Source organism: Cervus canadensis, chromosome X, assembly GCF_019320065.1.
Source record: "Cervus canadensis isolate Bull #8, Minnesota chromosome X, ASM1932006v1, whole genome shotgun sequence".
Lineage (NCBI taxonomy): Eukaryota > Metazoa > Chordata > Mammalia > Artiodactyla > Cervidae > Cervus > Cervus canadensis.
In genome coordinates this window covers 139946234-139967475 of record NC_057419.1, presented here as the reverse complement: position 1 = coordinate 139967475, position 21242 = coordinate 139946234, and the positions used below count along the sequence as shown (strand labels likewise).

At 50.2% G+C, this 21242-nt stretch overlaps 2 protein-coding genes across 2 annotated transcripts in view; both read right to left on the bottom strand.

The window, feature by feature from the left end:
* LOC122436011 (melanoma-associated antigen 10-like) overlaps window positions 1-21242 on the bottom strand; it is a 97924-nt gene that overhangs the window by 63046 nt on the left and 13636 nt on the right. The gene's annotated exons all lie outside the window — the stretch shown is intronic.
* Window positions 3555-5303, bottom strand: LOC122435765 (heat shock transcription factor, Y-linked-like). Its single transcript, XM_043459857.1, has 3 exons — window positions 5235-5303; window positions 4774-5106; window positions 3555-3692 (listed from the first exon to the last, which is right to left on the bottom strand). Exons 1-3 carry the CDS (start codon window positions 5301-5303, stop codon window positions 3555-3557), a joined length of 540 nt encoding a protein of 179 aa, XP_043315792.1.

Sequence of the window (21242 nt, the reverse complement as noted above, 5' to 3'; positions counted from 1 at the left end):
CTTCTCCCCTCCCATCGGGATCAGTGACGTCACATCTGGACATCACGACGCATGGTCCCCCAGGCCTGTAGGGAGGGTGGCACATGCATCACTTGGGGACCCTCAGTCTCCTCTGGTCCTCACCTCGAATCTGGACAGGACGTGTGCACCTCCCTCTGCCCACCTGTGACTGTGCCCCAAAGACCAAGGCTCTGAATCCCTGAGTTCACTGAGGAAGTAAGGGGGCTTGGGGTCTCAGCCTGACAGCCCAGACGGGGGCCCCCAGAAGGCCCAGTAGGGATGGAGTTGTGTTCTATGGGGCCCTCTGTTCTGGGATGCCTGGACCCCCTCATCCTCTCTCAGGGGGTGCCTCCTTAACACTTGAGAGAAGGCTGCAGTCCCAGCACAGATGCTGGATGGGGAGCTGCTGCACCCATGACAGTCAAGGAGCACAGGTAACTAATCACCTTCTCATGGGGGCCCCTCAGGAGTCACCAGACTTGTGAAGTTTTGTATTAAAGATGTTGTTTTAGCCAAAGACGGTGAGGAGTGGCACATGAGTTAGCAAGAATTCAGCAGCCTGGAGATGGCCTTGGCCACGCATAGTGACTTCACACTCCTCCTCTCTGGGGTATCCCCAGGGCGTCTCCTGGTGTCTCTCTTCCACTGGTCTGCATGGATGCCCCCCCACCACGGGCCCTTCTTGTGCAGAGTGGCCAGAGGGGCTCTTGGAGGCCACGAACTCCTTTGTTTTGGGTTCTAAGTCTCCACTGCTTGGGTGACATTAGACTCTTCTACCAGGAAGTAGAGACATTCGGGAGGAGGGTGGGTGGCTGAACTGCCCTGCACCTGGGGTCCCTTGAGTGCCAAAGACTCAGCATCACTGCAGTCCAGCACAGCCCCCATGATAGCCTGGCTGCCCCCCAGCCCCCCTAAAACCCCCATAACACTGCACGGAGGTCAGAGGTGCTACCTGACTGGAACTTGGGTATCCCCAGGTTTGCTGAGGGTGGGGGCGTGCAGAGCTCTTCGTCTGGACGGTTTGCATGGGGCCTCAGGAGGCCACTGGCTGGGACCTCAGACCCCGGAGATGGGGACCTTCCCTCCGTTTCCAGAGACTCAGCAGATGTCTAAGCACCTTGCTGCCCATTCAAAGGCCTTGTTTGTGGGGCTGGGCATGGACAAAACTCAGGCCATAGTGTCTCATCAGCCTCCCCTGCCAGTTTGTAGCTCGATTCATCCTAGGGCCCTTCCCCATGACAGTTCCCACGGAGTCCCAGGCAATTCCTCCTGCACAGAGCTGGCACTCCAGACCACCGCCAAGTTTGCTCATCACAGGTTAAGCCTTGTTTCTGTCATCCAGTAATCAGACTCTTCCAGCCTCCCCACCTCATCCCTGTTTGGCCATGGCACCTCCCTTTGTGGAAGGACAGAGCAAGGGAGCCCAGGGGACGAAAGAGCCACTGAGGACCCAAGATGAGCACTGGGCCGAGGGAGGCTCAGGCAGAGCTGGTGGGAAGTGAGTTGGCCATGGATCACTGGCTCCCCAGGCTCTGCCCTGTTGGGCCCCCAGGGTCACCCTTACCTAGTTGGAGCACCTGTGAGGCAGGACCCCTCTCTGAGACACCCTGTCTGGTTGAATTGCATTTCCACTCTCCTCGACAGTGTTGCCTGTGCGGCTTCGGGGACAGAACCAAACCCATGCCTCTAGAGCCACCTGGCCTCTCCTCGGGTGACCCGGGCATGCCTGGGGCTCAAGATAGCTTGACTGTCCGGGGCCAGTCCGTAAGGGCCATGCTCCCTCCCTCCACTCCTGTGTGACCTTAGGCTGCCGCATCTGCCCAGCCCAGGAAGACCCATGCTTAGCCACTTCACTCCACAGACATCAGTCAAGAGCTACCAAAGACTGAGTGGGGGGAATGATAACACATGGGTCTTTTGTAATTGACTTTGTAAATAAATGGTGCCTTTTGTGATGAGCAGATGACTTGAGATTGCAATCTGCACATCTTCGCTTTCTCTATAGATTGACAGGTAGGCAGGTGCCACACATGCTGAGGTTTCTGGGAATGTAGTTTTTAAATAGCACCATCTGTGTGTGATTCCAAGTCAGGAGGCATAAGGAAGTCAAGACAAAAAAATCAAATGACACCTTCTGAAAAGGTAAGGTGTTCACAAGGCAGTGAACCTTCGTAAGGGGCTGTGTTTTGACTTGGAAGTGAGCACTTTGGTCGGGCGTCATGTCAGCTCAGTGCTGGGGCTGACAGAGGCCTGGCCTGCACAGCCCCGTGTCCTTTCTCAGGGGCTCCTCTGCCTGCACCAGACTGCCAACAAGGGAGACCCAGCCTTTCGGTTCTGGTGGACTGGTGTGCATGCTCTCCCCTCTTCTGACCTCGGAGCCCTTGTCTCTGTAGCATGACCCTGGAGGGCTCTTTGCTATGCTCCTCAGGACAAACACTCTTTTAAGAGAAAGCGTGTTATCAAATGGACACCCCAGCAAGCAGAGGGTGCTGAGGTATGACACCCTTGGAGTGCTCAGCTGAAAAGGGAAAAGAAAAGAGAAACGAGAAAATATTACCAGATGGAGGCCCTGCAATGAAGCCAAAGCTCAGGCCTGCTGTCCAGACACCAGCGAGTCCCCAAACTGAACACCCGCAGGCCTTGGACAGGGACCACAAGCTCCAGCCCTGTGCATTTCAGGACAGGAAGGGCTCTTTGGGGGCCCCCGACAAGAGGAGACTTAATTTCTCCTCATATGTCAAGTGAGGAGCCTGCTGGACAGTGTCCCTATTTCCATGGAACCACTCCACCAGGCTCTTGCCAAGCCCTTGATGGGTCATTTCAATGAGTGGGTGCAGAGCATCTGAGGGGCTTCCCTGGGAGTGTACAAGGTACCCACATTGTGCTGGAGGTGGGCAGCCATATGTCTTGCCTTCCGAGCAAGCAGCTGCCTGAGGGGACTCAAATGCTCAGCCAGGCCCAGGATGGAGGCGCTGAAGAAGTGTGCTGGGTGGGAAATCCCTCGTGTTTTCAGGCTCCTTATTGCCGTGCAGTGTTCTGACCCCAGGACCTCCTCTATCTGTCTGAATAGGGTGCATATTTGGGGTCCTCTAGGGGTGTACCTGAAGGCTGTGGGGATTATGGGAAAGAATGGCTGGAGATTATGGGAAAGAGGGGCTGCCTGTACAGCAATAGAAGGGGTTCTGGGCCTGAGCCATGATGGGCATCCAGATGGCGCACAGAGGCACCAGCATGGCCACTGGGAGCTGCCCAGGGAGCAGGCTGAAAATCTGGGTGGACACAGTGGTCAGGCCCACCACCACCACGGGAGGAGCCATCTGGTCAGGAGGCCAGGTGAAGTAGAGCCATGGGCCCTCGATGGGCAGGGCCACCTCCATCAGGACTGGGATTAGAGAAACTCGAACTTGTGTGCCCTTGGGCAGGCATCAGGATGCATCAAGGGGTTCGGGAATTCTGTTCTGGACCAGCAGCAGGGGTGGCATAGGTCCCTGCCAGGGGGTGGCGGGGGTGAGTTCCAGGTGGCCCATGGTTTCCTGGGCACTCTCAAGGCAGGGTTACAGGCTGTCCTGTGGCTTCATGGTGCTGAGCACAGGACGGACGCCCAGGGCAACCAGCCTGCCCTCTACCTGCTGAGATGCTGACTTAACGCCCCCTCTACTCTTCATCTTCCCAAGGAGGTGTGTGCTGTCTCTCTTAAAAAGGGGACTGGAGCAGAACTATAATGGGGTTCACCAAGAGACAGAGAGAGACAGAATAGCAAAATCTGAGTCTCAAAAGGCTTACTGAAACCAGCACCCTCCCAGCTAGGCCCCTGGGTGCCCTCACCCAGCCATCCCCAGGCCTCATGGAGAAAGCGGGACCCTGTCCCACAGGAGTCGGTGTCCCAGCTTGCCCATCCTCAAGGCTCAGTAACTTATCACCTCTCAACCTTGGAAAATGACAGAGTGGCCCAAGAGTACTTGTACAGGCCTAGAGAGGGGACTTGGCATTTGCAGCAGGCAGACTGCACAAGCTTCTCTGCTTTCTATGCAGGTGTCGACCCATGGCCTGCACTTCCTAGGCTGACCAAGACACTTCCCAGCAAAGGACCTATGCTTCCCTGCACTAAACTTCTTCTCCACAGCTACGGGAGTCATGTGCTTAGTCACTCAGTCATGTGCGACTCTTTAGGACCCCATGGACCGTAGCCCACCAGGCTCCTCTGTCTGTGGGGATTCTCCCGGCAAGAAAACTGAAGTGGGTTGTCATGCCCACCTCCAGGATATCTTCCAACCCAGGGATCGACTTCAGGTCTCCTGCCTTGCAGGTCGGTTCTTTCAGGTCTGAGCCCTGAGGGAGTCATGGGGGCACACAAACACCTCCCCCCACCTGCCTCCACCCTGGGCCCATTTGTGCCCTGGCTGGAGGACACAAAGGTCCAGCATTTGAGCAGTGTCATCTCTTTACCTGGTGTAACTGCGCTCTAAGGGCCCATGGGTCAGCAGTACAGAGTGACTCCTGGCCCCCAGGTATCCTGACTTGATCCCTACTGGGCATTCAGCTCACCTCCGTCATATCACACAGACATCTCCACTGGAGAAAGAGAGGAGGGGCAGTGACTTCTTTGTGCTGAAAACGTTTAGGATCTCCCCCTCACAACTCCCCAACGCAGCACTGGCAGCTCCGGTAGTCACGCCGGGCCCCAGTCCTGTCTTTACACACAGCTTTCCTGGCGGTCCTGAAGTTGGCTGGTACCCTGCCCCCAGGGCCCAGCACTTACTCCCACGCCTTTACCTTGCTCAGGACACAGACAGGTGGCTCCTCCATGTGCAAGGTGGTAAGGTAGAGGGAGGTGAGCACATCCTGGCACGCTTTCCAGAATCCATACAAGCTAAGCTGACGGAGAAAGCTCTTTAGGCAGTCTGTCTCAAATACCTTGTCTGAGCCCACCCTCTCCAAAATGTTCTCAAAGAGCTCCTCATTGGTGCCTATGCAAGTGCCAACTTCCTCCCACCAGATGGACACAAAGCAGTGACTGTTGACGATGGTCCACCACTTCCTGGGAAAGGGGACAGAGAGGAGGCTGCCCTCTCCCCCAGGCAGGGCAGCACACTCGGTGTGTGTCCTCTTTAACAAAGGCTCTTAACTCAAAGCCTGGAAAGTGCTCTCTTCCAGCATCAGCCTGAAGCTGCGGTGGCCCGTGGGCATGAGCTGGGCCAGGGCAACCGAAAGGTCCACAGGAGGGGCACAGCTACCTGAGGCGAGGACAAGAGGCCCTGTGTTTGGAAGAAAGGGAGTGCCCCGAGGCTGGGCACCCCATCCATCATGGCACTCTCCTTGTCCACAGCCCCACGGAGGGTGGTGCGTCCCTTCTTCTTGGAATGGGGAAAGTGCAATGGCCAGAAGCAGTCCAGGCTCACAGTGTGCTTGGCCCCTCACCAAAGGCCTCTACTTCCTCAGGGCTGACATCACAAGGCAGTCATTATGTGACCTAATAAAAGGCCGGTTTCACCCAGGCTGGTCAGCATGTCAGCCACCTGGTTCATGCTCGTCATTGAAGTGGGCACCATGACACTTGTGCATGGGTGTGAAGTCTCAGGCTGAGCACTTGTGCAAACCAGGCATGGCCTTCTGGTCCTGGAGCCTTGGGGCCAGGGAGACACGCACTGACAGACGTGTGACCCTCAAAGTCGGCCTCCTCTGTGTTCACAGGTGCCTTGAGGGTTTGACATGGCACCCTTGCACTCAAGCACAGCCATGTCCATGGTGGGGGTCCACAGTCAAGGGTAAAGCCACCTGGCCCTCTGTGCGCTGTCCCTGGCTGGGCAGCCAGTCCCCAACACAGACCCTCTCCAGGCCCTGCCATCAGTCTGCAGGAGCCCCAGGGTGTGGGCTGTGCAGGCGACGGGTAAGGTCCTGGGGATACAGAAGGACAGGCTGCTATCCTGTGGGCTCAGCAGCCTGCCTATGTCCACCCCAGGCTGGCCTTGTTCTGCACACCACGGTCCCAGGCACGCGGGAAGGGGTGGTCACCCTGGGCCTTCATGCACAGTGTGGCTCCCTTTCCTGTGACTGCTGTCCACGGGACCTCCGTCCAGCTCTGCATCCAGACCAGAGAGCTGCCGTCCTGCTCTTGGGCCTGGTGCTCTAGCATCAAAGAGGTGGCCATACAGGGCGGCACTCATGGGCAATCCACGCTACCAATGCCCCCCACCCCAACACTGTTCCTGGGGTTGAGGATCTTCCCGAGACTTCCAGAATCAGAAATGCCTCTGACCTTGAGGTGTCAGACATCTGGGACCCAGGTACTCAGCCCAGTGGGTGAGAGAGAGGGCTCAGGTGAGGAGATGCCACAGTGGGCACCACAGCCCTGCTGATCCCCAGCTGCCTGGCTCAAACAATCTGAGACTCTGCTTCCCCACATGGGTAATCTGAGGGGCACCTGCCTCACGGGGTCCTGAAGACTCGAAGGAGGTACCAGAGGTGGCGAGGGTCCTGACACTTAAGACTGCCACGTGGTTATCTAAGGCGCATAAGCACTGATCTCTAGGTGGACCTAGGTTCCATGCTGGAAACCTCCCATCACCATTGAGGGATGGGCTTCCTTGTCGATTCTTGCAAACTGGGGGCTGAAACACCGTCTGAATTAAATGTTTCTAGACACAGCTCGGGTGAGCTACATAGAATTGCCCAGTGTTTGCCGTAGACAGAAGCCTCTACTCAGTTCCCTCCCATGTGACCCGGGGATGCCTCATACCCGTGAAAAGGCGAGTTCCATTTTAGACTGTCTAGGATTCCGCACTCTCGGCTGCCTCCTCAGCTATCAGGATTGTGGCAGGGCACTCCTAGACAATGGCTGAACCCCCGGGCCCCCCTTTTCCTCTCTGTATGTTCTGGTTGCCCTACATATTCCTGAGAGAGGCTCACCCACCCCTGCTCCCCTTGGCTACCCATGGCAACTTGAGGTTCCATTTTGTTCTGGCCGAGAGACCTCCCAGGGTCCTGGTGCAGAAAACTACTAGAGCTCGTCGATGAATTCAGTGAAGTTGCAGTATACAAAATTAATATATATAATTCTATTTACATTTCTGTACACTAATAGCATGTAGCAGAAAGAGAACTTCAGGGTATTACCCATTTACCATTAAATAATCCCATTTAACTGCATCAAAAGGAATGAACTACCTAGAACTAAACCTAGCTAAGGAGGCAAAAGACCTGTACTTGGAACACTGTAGGATATTGACGAGTGAAATTGAAGACAGCACAACAAGATGGAAAACTTTACCATGTTCTTGGATTGGAACAATGAATTTTGTAAGATGACTATACTACACAAGGCAATCTATAGATTCAAATTGGTATTTTCATTCATTTTCATTCAAAATGATATTTTGCATAGAACTAGAAATTTTGATGACACATAAGACCACAAATAGCCAAGACCATCTTGGGAAAAAAGAACAGAGTTGGAGGGACTTCAATGGTGGTCCAGTGGCTAAGAAACCATTATCTCAATGTAGGGGGCCTAGGTTTGATCCCTGATCAGAGAACTAGATCCCACATGCAGCAACGAAGAGTTACATTGCTGCAACAGAGCTTCACATGCCACAACATAGAGTTCACATGCTGCGGCTGCTGCTAAAGACCCTGCATGCCACATCTAAAAAGATCCCAGGTGCTGAAACTGAGGATTCCGAATGCTGCGCCTGAGGACCCCACATGCCTCAATGAATATCAAAGATCCCATGTGCTGCAACAAAGACCAGACACTGTCAAATAAAGTGAAAAGAAAAAAGAACGGAGTTGGAGGAACCAAGCTTCCTGACCTTAGACTATACTACGAAGCTATAGGAATCAAAACAGTATGGTACTGGCACAAAAATAGACATACAGATCAATGAAATAGGATAGAAATCATAGGAACAAGCCTATGCACCTATGGTCAACTAATCTACATCAAAGGAGGCCAGAGTACAGTATACAGTGGAAAAAAGACAGTCTCTCCAGTAAGTGGTACTGGGAAAACTGGACAGTTGCACGTAAAGGAATGAAATTAGAACATTATCTAATACTATATACAAAAACATACTCAAAATGGATTTGAGACCTATGTGTAAGATTGAATATGGAAAATTTCTGCATGAAAACTTGGGCAGAACACGTTTTGACAGAAATCACAACAGCCTTGTTTTGGGATCCATCTCCTAAAGTAAAGGAAATGAAAGCAAAAATAACCAAATGGGCTTCCCAGGTGACAATACTGGTAAAGAACTTGCCTGACAAGGCAGAAGACATAAGAGATGAGGGCTCAATCCCTGAGGTGGGAAGATACCCTGGAGAAGGGCATGACAACCCACTCTAGTACTCTTGCATGGGAAATCCCATGGACAGAAGAGCCTGGCGAACTGCGGTCCATGGAGTCACAAAGAGTCAGACACAACTGAGCGACTGAGCACGTAGGATCTCACTCAAATTGGAAGTGGCCTCATTCCTTGCAACAGCAATGCTCTCCTGACAGTGGCTGGTAAGTGGCACGTTGGCAGCTGGGGGAGTGAAAGGTGATCTGGCCTGTGCAGCCAGTGCTTGCAAGTCTGACAGTCACGTTTTCTGATAACCCCATGGGCAAAGCGCTACTTCCCCCTCTGAGCAGAACAGGCTAGACTGCAGAGTTCATGTGCAGAGCACAGAAATCAGTGTTGATTGCCTGTCTCCACCTGTGAAACCACCTGGAGAGTAGGAGAAAGCCAAGAACAGAGATTTGGAGCTGGGGTGGAGGCTGGGAAGAAAAGACCTAACTTCTGTTTTCCTTTAAACCACTAAGATAATTTTTTTTTCTCCGCGGTCCTTGCTCTTCAGTCATGAAAAAATTCCTTCTCCAGAATGAATGAAATCACGCTCCTAAGGAATTGAGATCAACTCTTGCTAGGTGAGTAACTAACTGGAGCTTCTAGAAAGTCTCCACTGAAGAAATCAGGCTCGATTACTTCTGACTATGCGTGTGTGCTAAGTCATTCATGGACTGTAGCCCACCAGGCTCCTCTGTCCATGGAATTTCCCAGGCAGGTATGCTGGAGTGGGTTGCCATTTCCTCCCCCAAGGAATTTTCCCTTCCCAGGGGTTGAACCGGATCTCCTGCAGCTCCTGCACTGCCGGAGAATTATTCACCACTGGGTGGCGGTAGGGATTAAAGAACCCGCTGCCAGTGCAGGTCAAGACTGAAGAGACTTAGCAGGCAGACAGGAGCAACTGGGGAAGCCATTCCTGACTATTGAAGACGCGATGACCCCGCATTCACAGATATACAAGGCAGAGGACCACAGCACCAGGTGCAGTGAACACGTGGTGACTTGCCCCCTCCCCCTCCTGAAAGTGAAAGTGTGAGTCTCTCAGTAGCGTCAGATTCTTTGCGACCTCTTGGAAGCCACCAGTCTCCTCTGTCCATGAAATTCTGGGGTTGCCATTCCCTTCCCCAGGGCATCTTCCAGACCCAGGGATTGAACCCGGGTCTCTCGCACTGCAGCAGATTCTTTACCATCTGAGCCACCAGGGAAGCCCCTCCCCCTCCTGGGGATCTCGTTAATATGCAGATCTTTGCTGTGTAGTTGGGTGGAGCCTGAGATCCCCTGTCTCTTCTCTGCACCCAGGTGATGGGGGTTGCTGCTGGTCCAGAATCACTGGTGGGCAGCAGAGGACGGCAGAAGTCGGGGTGGAGGTGGGGAGGGTGGGTTGCAATGGAGACAAAGCAGCCAGAGTGGGGCTTGGCTCATCCCAGGCACAGGTGGACACACCCTAGTGGTCTTCGAGAAGGCTCGGGATTTGTTCAAGCAGCCCTGGCCCATCGTGGCTACTTTTGGCTTCTCCCTTCTTAGAGATAGGAGATCCCCTGGTGTCTTGGAATCACGGTAAAGGACCTGCCTGCAGTGCAGCAGACCTGGGTTCAATTTTGGGAGTCAGGAAAATCCCCTACAGAAGGGAATGGCAATCTATTCCAGTGTTGCCTCAAGATTTCCATGGATGGAGGAGACCAGCAGAGAATTGGACACAACTGAGTGACTTTCACTTTTCCTTAAAGATCCAGAAAAGGATGGTGACGGTCCTGGAATCAGTCACTGTGTGCAGGAAAATGTCAGTGCGTAATGCTGGGCATGGGATGGGATGGGATGGGACTAGCATATGACTTCCCAATTTTTCCTTTCCCAACGTGCCAGAGAGATGAGTGGGATCATCTTTTAGGGAAGCCTTGGGGAACAGAGGGGAGACGCCCACACCTCTCCCCAGTCTCTCTCCTCAAGGAGACCCTGGATCCACTCTGGAGGTGCTCCGCAGCACCTGACAGTTCTCCCTCAGCCTTAAGCTTCTTTGATTCCCACTGGCAAAGGGTAGAGCCTCATGGCTGCACCACGGTGAAGGAGTCGCGGGCTGGGGGTCCAGGGGACCTGGTGTCTCTACCAGACCGGGCACACCCTTGGCCCGAAGCAAGCAGGTGCCCCAGGGATGCTGGCCCACAGAAGTGTCCTCCCTTCAGGGTGTCTCTCCATGGGTGCAGGTAGCAGCCTGCACCACTCTCGTCGCTGTCCCTCCTTCAGGACCTCGCGGCAGCCCCTCGGCAGGACCATGCAGGCCCTGGTCTCTCTGGTGACCAAGGCCATCTTCGTGGCTCTGTTCCTCTTCGCCATGCTGCTCATTCTCTGCATGATCCTGTGGTACATTTGCCGGGACCTGGACAATGACTCCATCTGAAACAGGTAAAGCGCTGCCTCAGCCCTCTGAGGCCCCAGACCCATGACCCCGAGTTCACCCCAGAATCTGCGTCTCTTCCCAGGACCCCCCTATGGGTCCTCTTCCTATGGATTCTGTTTTGCTCCCTGGGACCCCAAGTCCTCTCCCAGTCCCGCATCATTCCTCGGATTCTGGGTTCTCCTATCTCTGACCCCGTGTCTCTTCCCCAGACCACTTCTCCTTCCCTTGGACTCGGAATTTCTTCCCTGGACCCAGTACCCCTCCCCAGATTCCTTGCCCCTGACCCAATTCCAAGCCCCACCTCTCACAACGCGCACTCCTCCCCAGTACCCAGAACCCCTTCCCAGGAACCTAGCGCCCTCTCTTAAGCTTGGCATCCCTTCCCTGCACTCCGTTGCCCTCCCCAGACCCCTGGAGTCCTCTGGGAAATCCCAGGGACTCCATGTTCTTCCCAAGACCCTGTCGTTCCATCCTGATCTGTGATCCTGAGCCCTCTCCCTGGACCCCCATCTGTTCCTTGGAACACTATCTCCTATCCCAAGCTCTGAGGCCCTCTCCCCATCTCTGAAATCTGCTTATTGCCCCTACTCCCCACCACAGCCCCACATCCTTTTCTGACCCCACACTCTGCAGCTTTCTCCAGACCCTGGAGAAACCAAGTGTCTTCTTCAGAAACCCATAGCCCATCAGCCAGCACCCCTCATCCTTCCCCAGGCCCAGAGCCCCCCTCTCTCATGACCTTCCCAGGACACCTGGGCCTTCTCCCAAGCTTGTGCCCTTCCTGGGGTCCTTTGCCTTTCTCTGGAATCTGCCCCCACCCACCCCTGTCCCCACCCCCAGGACCTGCTCCCCTTTCCAGCTCCTGCCAGGTGCATGGGCTCACTTCACTGCCCCCTCCCACTCTGTTGGGTTTTGTGTCTGAGCAGCAGGTGACTGAAGGCCAGTGGGGGGACTTCTGGTGGCCAGGGGCCTCCTGTCCCCAATCCCCCCCACCTGGTAGCCTGGGGTGGCCCACTTCTTGACTGCCCACTTCCCCTGGAAGTGGCAGCCAACTCCATGCCTTGTTTTGCCCCTTAGGCAGCGGGGTGGAGCCCCAGAGTGGCTGTCCAATGATGTTGATGTGGGCTGTTTTGAACTGGAGACATCCTCCCCTTACCTACAGAAAGCCCAGAGCCTTTCTCAGTGGTCCTGTCAGTGCTTCTAGATAGTTCCTCATCAGCAGTGTGGAGGACAGATTTGAGGTCCTGGGAGTAGAGAGCAGAAAGAAGATCAGAAAGAATTAGGGCCTGAATTCAGCCCGTGGCCATGGGAGAAAGCGGGGTCGAGACATCTCTGACTTAGAACTGGTGGACCTTGGTGGCTGGATAAGTGTGGAGCCTCAGGTACTGGCATGGGTGGGAAAAAGACAGGAGACAAAAAGCTGATCCATTTCTGGCCGCGTAAGAAGCCAGTGACGTCATTAACATGTCAGTGGCTCTGGGGAAAGGAGGTTCCCTAGGCCTGTGCTCCTGGCTCCTGATAACATTGCCTCATGGATTTTCCTTCCTCTCATCCTACTGCCCAATGTGTCTAACCAAGGACCTGGCTCAGAGAAAGAGCTCAGAGAGGAGTAGCCTAGATATATCTCTCGAGGCTTCACTTGTAGCTTCGGTTTCTGCAGAGGCCACTGGCTTTGGTCTCACTTGGTGAAGTTATTTGTGCCCATAGATGGGGTCTGTGGAAAGCCTGTGGCATATTGACCAGAATATGTGTGAAAGTCAGCTTGCACACACAAACAGGTCCCTGTCTGACTGTGCAAACCAGAGCCTCCCCAGCTCCTATCTCAGCTTAAAGAACAGCCTCTGAACCAATTACAACTGTGTGTTCAAACCTTGGGGTGTGACATGGATCATGGAGTTTTCTTTTCTTCCAGTTCCTCCTCGAGAATCAACTTGTGTCATGCAGCATCGAACAGGGAATTTGAATCCCTGAAGCAGGTCAGTGAGCTTAGACCTTCAACTCCCCCAACTCCAAAACCCCGCACAGATGCTATCACCCAACAGTATTGATCCAAGGCTGGCCTCCCCTACCGTCTGCTGGTGCTTGTTCAGGGAAGTTAACAAACACAATGGGCGTGAGGGAACCACACGTTTGGGGTGCCGATATTACTCTTGACTCTGCAGCTGACAACCAATCAGCAGATGCCTCACAAAGGCCGTTGGAATTCATGCATTTTTGCTATGTCCCTTCAGCATTAACAGCAAGATCCCTGGGAATTCTGCTGCCCTGTCAAGGATTGCAGGCTGTAGGTGAGTTGCAGCTGTTATCAGAGACAAGCAAATGACTAAAGCTATGGATTGCACTTTCTTCATATCCTTCCAAAAGTTATCCTTTTTTTTTTTTATTAGTTGGAGGCTAATTACTTCACAACATTTCAGTGGGTTTTGTCATACATTGACATGAATCAGCCATGGAGTTACATGTATTCCCCATCCCGATCCCCCCTCCCACCTCCCTCTCCACCCGATTCCTCTGGGTCTTCCCAGTGCACCAGGCCCAAGCACTTGTCTCATGCATCCCACCGGGGCTGGTGATCTGCAAACTAGTACAGCCACTATGGAAAACAGTGTGGAGATTTCTTAAAAAACTGGAAATAGAACTGCCATATGACCCAGCAATACCACTTCTGGGCATACACACTGAGGAAACCAGATCTGAAAGAGACACGTGCACCCCAATGTTCATCGCAGCACTGTTTATAATAGCCAGGATATGGAAGCAACCTAGATGCCCATCAGCAGACGAATGGATAAGGAAGCTGTAGTACAAAAGTTATCCTTTTAAAATGTTATATCCTCCTCTGGGTGTTGTATCACTAAGTTCAACCAAAGAGAACCTTTCACGTGTGTATGAGTGTAATATACATCTACTCCCAAGCCCTCCCCAACATCTGAATCCCCCTCTAGAAAATCACTAGCTAGAAATTACCCATCACATCCTTCCTTAGAAAGAAAAGTCATTCTCTGGAACCTACCCCCATTCAAATAGTTAAAGGTTGGTTCAGGTTGGAAAAAGTATCAGTACATCCTTCTTTCTTTCCCCTTAAGTCTTTAGTTCAATCCTTTTTAATGGTTAAGTAATATGTCATTGACCAACTGAGCTATCAGGGAAACCCTGCATAGATACACATTCTGTCCATTCATCAATTATTGTACATTTGGGTGTATATCAGTATAAATTGGTACCCTGGTATATACCAATATATTGGTATACACTAGTACACTGGTATTGATATACGTATATCAGGAGTGACCAGCAAACTGTCTGAAGATTAGATGAGAAAAGTCATAGAGAGTCAGTCATGGAGGAGCAGAATAACCTAGACTTTCCTGCCATACACAATCTCCCAGGGCCTTTCCAGGTTCAACATCACATGCATCTAAAAGCAAAGGTGGCAGGGACGATGGAAGGAGCAGTTTCCATTATGTTATAAGTGAAAACACAAGTGTGGACAAACCCACTAGCATGCCCTTGATTCCTTCAGCTCCTCCACCAGCCTGACATCTCCCAGGAAATAGGGTCACAGTTGATTGGCTACCTCCAACGTGCCTGAAGTGTGGCAGCTCTTTTGACATGATTCAGGAATTAAGCCCCAAGGTGAGGTGTGCAAAGTTTCTTGAGGTACTGGGCAATTTTAAGTAATTGCAGTTGTAATATATTCACAGCTCCTTATAATGCAACTTGTTTGGGGTCCTTATAACAGAAGTGGCCCCTACAAAGAGCTGTTTTCTGAGAGCATCGCAGGAAGCTGCCTGTCTGGCTTTTCTCGCTGGCACTCCTTCACTGTAAGGAACTGTCTTTGCGGGCGCTGGGCTATTCTGTCTACCCTGGGCTACTGACTGCGAGTGCTGGAAAGCAACATGCATCTTCAAGTGCCAGGGGAACAGACAAATGAAAAACCCAGAGCTGGGCTCAGAAGAGCACAGAAATGATGGGACTAATTAGAAGCTGATCGCAAATAATGAGTATTCCTGTTGATGTGAATTTCCCACTCAGGCCAAGGCACCCAGTTACCTCTGTTATAACAGCAGGATGTGTGTGATGGGCAACAAAAGCACATGCCCATAAGAGGGTGGTGGAAAAAGCATAAGAGAGTGTTTGGGGATGAGCAGCACATGTCAGGATGTTGATCTACTGATACTTATTTATCTAAATGAGAAGAGGCTAGGGAATACCAATCATCTGGTTTCAAACCATTACCATGACCTCTGTGATCTGAAATGGCAGCAGAGATGACTGGGAGAGTGAAATGCAAGGTATACCCTGCAGTTTAGCTATTGGAGGCTTAAGTCATGGCAAGGGAGGCCATCCATGTAGAACCTTGGAGAGGTACAATAGCACCCTCTGGAGCATGGGGGGATCTGAGGGCTTCCAGTCCTCCGTCAAGGATAAGGATAACCATACACCATGCTTTGCAGGAGGCTAAGTGTTTCAAGTTCATCACATCTCAGGGGAGCACAAATTTTAGCCCTGTTTTACAGACTTTCCAAGTTCTGTTTATTGAGCTGAATGACAGAATCCTGAGGCTACACAGCAGTGTCTGGTGACGTCAGAATTTGCTGATTTAATAAGCACTCACTGGGCACTTACTATGTGCCAGGTGCTGTTGGATGTGTTTACAGATATTACCTGGTTTTGTCCTCCTAACTGCCTGATGAGTTAGGCACTATTGCTATCCATGGTTTACAGATGAGGGTACTAAGGCACAGAGAAGTCGAAAGCTTACACAAGATCACTAAGCCAGGAAGTGGAAGAGTCAGGATTGAAGTCCAGGCTGGCTGGATTCAGAGTCCCTGTTTATAGCCATGTGCTTTGCCAACTCCTTTAAACCTAAGTCTGACTAAGTGTTCTCACTCAAAACCAAATATATTCGTGATTACCCATTTTTGTTGTCTATATGCCTTGGAACTTCTAGAACATAAAGAAGGAACTTTGTTATGTGGCCATTTATTGTTAATCAATTGCTAAGTCATGTCCGACTCTTTGCAACCCCATGGACTGCAGCACACCAGGCTCCTCTGTCCTCCACTATCTCACAGAGTTTGCTCAAATCCATGCCCATTGGTTCAGTGATGCTATCTAACCATCTCCTCCTCTGCAGCCTCCTTCTCCTTTTGCCTTCTTTCCCAGCATCAGGGTACCCTTCATGGATCACAGCCTTGTTGAGGCAAAAGGGCTTGCCTAACTCAATGAAGCTCTGAGCCATGCTGTGAAGGGACACTCAAGCCGGATGGGTCACAGTGAAGAGTCCTGACAATACATGGTCCACTGAAGGAGGAAATGCCAACACAATCCAGTATTCTTGCCTCGAGAACCCTGTAAAGTGTATGTGGCCAGACTGCCTATTAGATCATGAGTTGCTCAGGTCAGAGTTCACATGTCATGCTCTGTGGTCCTGGTGGCCACCATGGGCACTCAGTAGAAGATCAGAAAATGACTTACAGATCACATGATCTGGTTGGATCAACTTTATTTTGACCCCGATACATGTCAACACGGCCATAAACACAAACAGACGCAATGACACAAGTACATTTCTGCAAACATCTGTAGGAGAGGTGCCTGATACATACACAGCCAATAGAGACAAACCATTTTATCCCACGAGTAACTGTAAAAAGTCCCATTTTCTAGGAAAATCAGATCAATGCTGTGAAAGAACAAGATGGTGGCAAGAGAGAGCACCTCACAGAATGACAAGCTAAGCCTGTGTCCCTCAAGTGCTGGAGGAGCTCTGGTGGCATTTAGGAGGAAATGACCCATCAGGCACAATAGGAAGGCAAGTTAAGCTTGGGCCTGGGAGTGGAGTGTGCTACAGAACGGTTGCAGAAGTGTGAGATGGAGCCCTTCCCTAAAATATTCCCCAAGAAGCTCAAATTTTTAACATCTAATTACTTTAAATGTACTCCAAATAAACTGATTTTCACCATTTAGAACCTGCTTCCTTGGCATACCCTGAAAAACTGTACCCCAAACCTGCTGAGCATAGATAACAGTAACTGGACATAGATGAGATAACTATACCTGGAACCATAAGACTTCAGGCCACTACTGCCTTTTCCAGCTCTCTGACCCAGAGTTTCCCCACTGTGCTGGAAGGTGACAACACCCTTCGATTCCCTTTCCACTGGGACTTCTCTTGCGTCTCGCCCTTCTGGGTGGTGAGCTGTTGCCATGATCTCTGCAAGATCTCTTGCTGTGAGGGACTTCCCTTCACATGCCATCCTGTCAAAGTACTGCCCATATAAAGCTTGTCACATGCCACTGCCATATCATGGTCATCATCAGCCCCCACACCTCAGACTCACAAACAATTATGTGTGAAAGTCTAGAATCAGCTTTAAAGTTCCATACACAGATTGAATGTTAGATGTGGTTATTTCTGAAAATGGGACTGAATTTTGAGGAAACTTTGTAGAGGGGAAAAATATGATGTATCTGAAGTTTTAAAAGTTTTCTCAAGAAGCGTGCATGCACTATTATAATTGTAATTACAATACATAAGTAACTCTAAGAACACGTTCATTAGTTATTGTTAGTCACTCAGTCATGTCCATCTCCTTGAGACCCCATGGGGTGTAGCCCACCAGAATCCTCTATCCATGGGGGTCTCCAAGCAAGAATACTGGAGTAGGTTGCCATGCTCTTCTCCAAGGAATCTTTCCAACCCAGGGATTGAACCCGGGTCTCCTGCACTGCAGGTGTGTTCTTTACCATCCAAGCCATCAGGGAAGCCAAAACAGTTGCTATATATCAGCTAAAGTAACTGCTAGTTGACACAACAGGCAAAACCTGAAATTTGCATGGCTCAACTTGGGCTTCCCTGGTGGCTCAGATGGTAAAGAAACCGCCTGCAACGCAGGAGACAGGAGATGCAGGTTCTACACCTAGTTCAGGAAGATCCCCTGGAGAAGAGAATGGCAACGCACTCCAGTATTCTTGCCTGGAGAATATCAGAGGAGCCCGGTGAACTTCAGTAAATGGGGCTACAAAGGGTCAGACACGACTGAGCCACTAACTCTGATCTGAGTTCCCATGCTGTTTCCATTCTGGGGTTCTACCACTGGATTGCCATGTTTGCTGCTGAGTGAAAGAGAAAGCACAGAAATGGCATACTGGCTCCAGACGTGAGCAACAGTGCTGCTCGTATCTCGATGGCAATGGCTAGTCACATGACCCTTCCTAACTACAAGTGGTCAGGCGATATAGCATCCCCTGTGTCTGGGATGGAGGAAAGGAAGACAAGATATGGATGAGCACTTGTAGTCTCTCTCACATGGTGATCCACAGTAGGTGCTCAATTAAGAGTGGCCATTATCATTTGTTTTTTTTTTTTAATTAGTTGGAGGCTAATTACTTTACAATATTGTAGTGGGTTTTGCTGCACATTGACATGAATCAGCCATGGATTTATATGTGTTCCCCATCCTGATCCCCACTCCCACCTCCCTCTCCATCCCTTCCCTCTGGGTCTTCCCAGTGAACCAGCCCTGAGCACTTGTCTCATGCATCCAACCTGGGCTGGCGATCTGTTTCATACTTGATAATATACATGTTTCATTTGTTATGACTAGGTTCTTCATTTCTTGGAAGAGTTTCTAAGAAAGCCAGATTTGCCTTGATATCCTCCAGATACTTAAGTTCCTCCTATATGTCAGATGTTTTCAAACACAGTGTCACAATAATCTTAAGAGAGGCATGTAAATGTCAGTCAGGTGAATTTGCATGTCACCACATAGCACATTTCTATACTCCCTTTGTGATCCTGACCATAATACTGACTGTAACATCAGTCGACTGAGAGTGGTCTCTTTCCTTTTGATGCAAGGCTATCTTCTCCTGGGAGTGTCACCTGCCTCCACACAACTGGACTTGCTTGAGCACCTGCCCAGGTACCGTTAGGCACGCTGACAACCATGACCTTCCTGTGGGTCAGGTACCAGACAAGAGGCCAAGGAAAGATGGATAATTATTTCCTTTCTTTTAAAATCTGAGCTATCAAGGAACTATTTTTTCACCTCAGAGGAGGATCCCACAGTTTACATGTGTTCAGCCTTGAAAACGTTGGCTCTACTTCTGTGGTCCTTCCTCATCTACCACGTAGGATGGAGGCTTTGGGTTTTGACCACCTAGTAAGTTCATTAATATGGGCATGTGTTTGGTGGCCAGTTTCAAAGAAGACGCCCCATTAAAATTCAGCTGTAAATGTCAGGGGGTTTTAAAAATCCCCCTCTTTAACTTCAGGTTTATATCCAAAGAAGCAGTTGATTATGTGGCACATCAGAGTAGTCACACACCCAACGGGAAAACATTTGGAGAATGTGTTGAAGTTGCCCAGAAGGGTTACCAGGTGTCTAAAGTTACTATCCAAAGCAAAGGGAATGTAGGTGTCGGAGGGTGTCCAGAGTGAAAGCTGGGACAGCGGGAGGACTTCTGCAGGGAGTCGGAAAGCTCTGTGTAGGGAATGACATGAGATCCTCCTGTGCAGCCCTCAGAAGGGGCAGCAGCGAGGAGCTGGTCAGCCTGGCAGGTGCAGTTGGGCAGGAAGCCCCATGGCAGCAGCAGGGACAGGGCTCCACCCTCATGCAGGAGGCGCTGGAACTGGACAGAGACGCCAGTCCCCGCCAGAGTCAGTTCTCAGCAAACCCCAGAGCAGCCCCACAGTGCTTCCGATTCTCCTCAACCCCTTCCTCCCACGGGCCTGCTTTCTGTCACCTCAGAGGCATCATGTAGCACTGAGTAGAGGAAGGCATGAGAATTCAGAAGTCAGGCCTTGGCCAGGTGTGGGTGGGAAGGGCTTGGCCTCCAGGGGAATTAAGACCAGGGGTCTGAGCCCACCTCGGCCCTCACTAGCAAGTGATCCTGTGAAGATGCCCAAGCCCTACGGCCTCAGTTCTTCATCTGGGAGGTGAGCGGGTGTGAGGAACCCTGTGTGTTGGGCTGCAGGATGCGCCTGACGGACAGAACAGAGCTCAAAGGGTCTGGCGGCTGTTGGCCCTGTGATGACGGGGCAGGAATCTCTCACACTGTTACCCACAGAAACTCCCCCACTCTCTCCTCCTGCATTTTATTTTATTATCCTGTTCAAACAGACTTCAGTCTCCTCCAGAGGCTTCTCACATTTTGTTGTTTAGCTTTTGTGGTCGATATTGTGCTTCTCATTTGTTTCATTTTTCCTTCTTTAGTTTGCCAGTGTTGATTTTGGGAACAAAGACAGCAGCTTACACTTCACCACCATCTTGAGAGCTACAGGGAAAGCACTAAATCTATAAATAATTTAAGCAGACTTGACATCTTTATAACAGTTTCCCCCATAAATGAATGTGATATACTGGTAGAGACCTTTTATTTGAGACTTTTTTTCCATATCTATCTACAAATTTGTGTTGCAGGCTCTATTAAGATTTTATATATTTTGTTAGCCTTCTTAGGTAATTTTTGGATTTGTGTTGCAAATGGGGCATTTTTAAATTACATCTTCTAAATAGTTAGTGCTTTGTGTATGTGGCAAGGCTCTTGGTTTTACTGTAGTAATCTTCCATACCAAGTTTTTTCTCATCTCTTATTGAGTATTCCATGTATCAATTTCTTTGAATTCCCTATGTGGATGACCATATTGTCACAAAATATTATCTTTTTCAATATTCATACTTCTTATTTCCTTTGATGTGCACAGTTCTAACTCTGTGTTCCAGTGAATTTTTGCATTGTCCAAGGGAAAGCATACATCTTTGATTTGTTCCTGTCTTGAATGGAAATGCATCAAGCATTTCACATATAAGCATGTTTGCTGTAGATATTAGGAAATGGAAGTTACTTTCTAATATCAATTTGTTAAAAGTCATACTCATGTTGAATTGATTTCAGAGGCTATTCCCACATCCACTGACGTTTCAATGTTTTCCCCTAATTTTTTATTGTGGAGAATTATACTTGAGCTATTTTCCAGTTTGAATCATATTTTCATTCTTTAGCCATAACCTGTCTGTTCATGTAATTCACTGCTTTATTGAATATGCTATTCGTTTGCTTAGGATATTTGCTAGTCTGTGGGTGAACTGTGCTCAAGTGTTCTTTGCATGGTAGGAGTGGGAGTACTCATCTGGTTTTATAGTCAAGGAGAGCTGGTCTGGGAATATAAGTTAAATAATTCCCCAGTTTTTTTGTGTGTGCTTTAGAAGAGTTTACATAAGATGGAGATTAGTTTTCTCTGACCATCAGTAGAATTGGCCACCCAAACTGCTTGTCTTGGAACATTTGAAGGTAGTTTGGGTGTTGACTACAGTTAAAGTTTGTATTGTTTAAAGTTTCCTGTTTCGTTATGGACTGATTTGGTCTTCTTTTTTATGTAATTGTCATTTCACCCAGAATTTCAAATTTAATTGCATGATATTTATAATAAAACTTTATTGTTATAACAGATACTGCAAAACACATATAGCAGTAGAGAATGGTATAAGGGACCTAATATACTTGGTGGC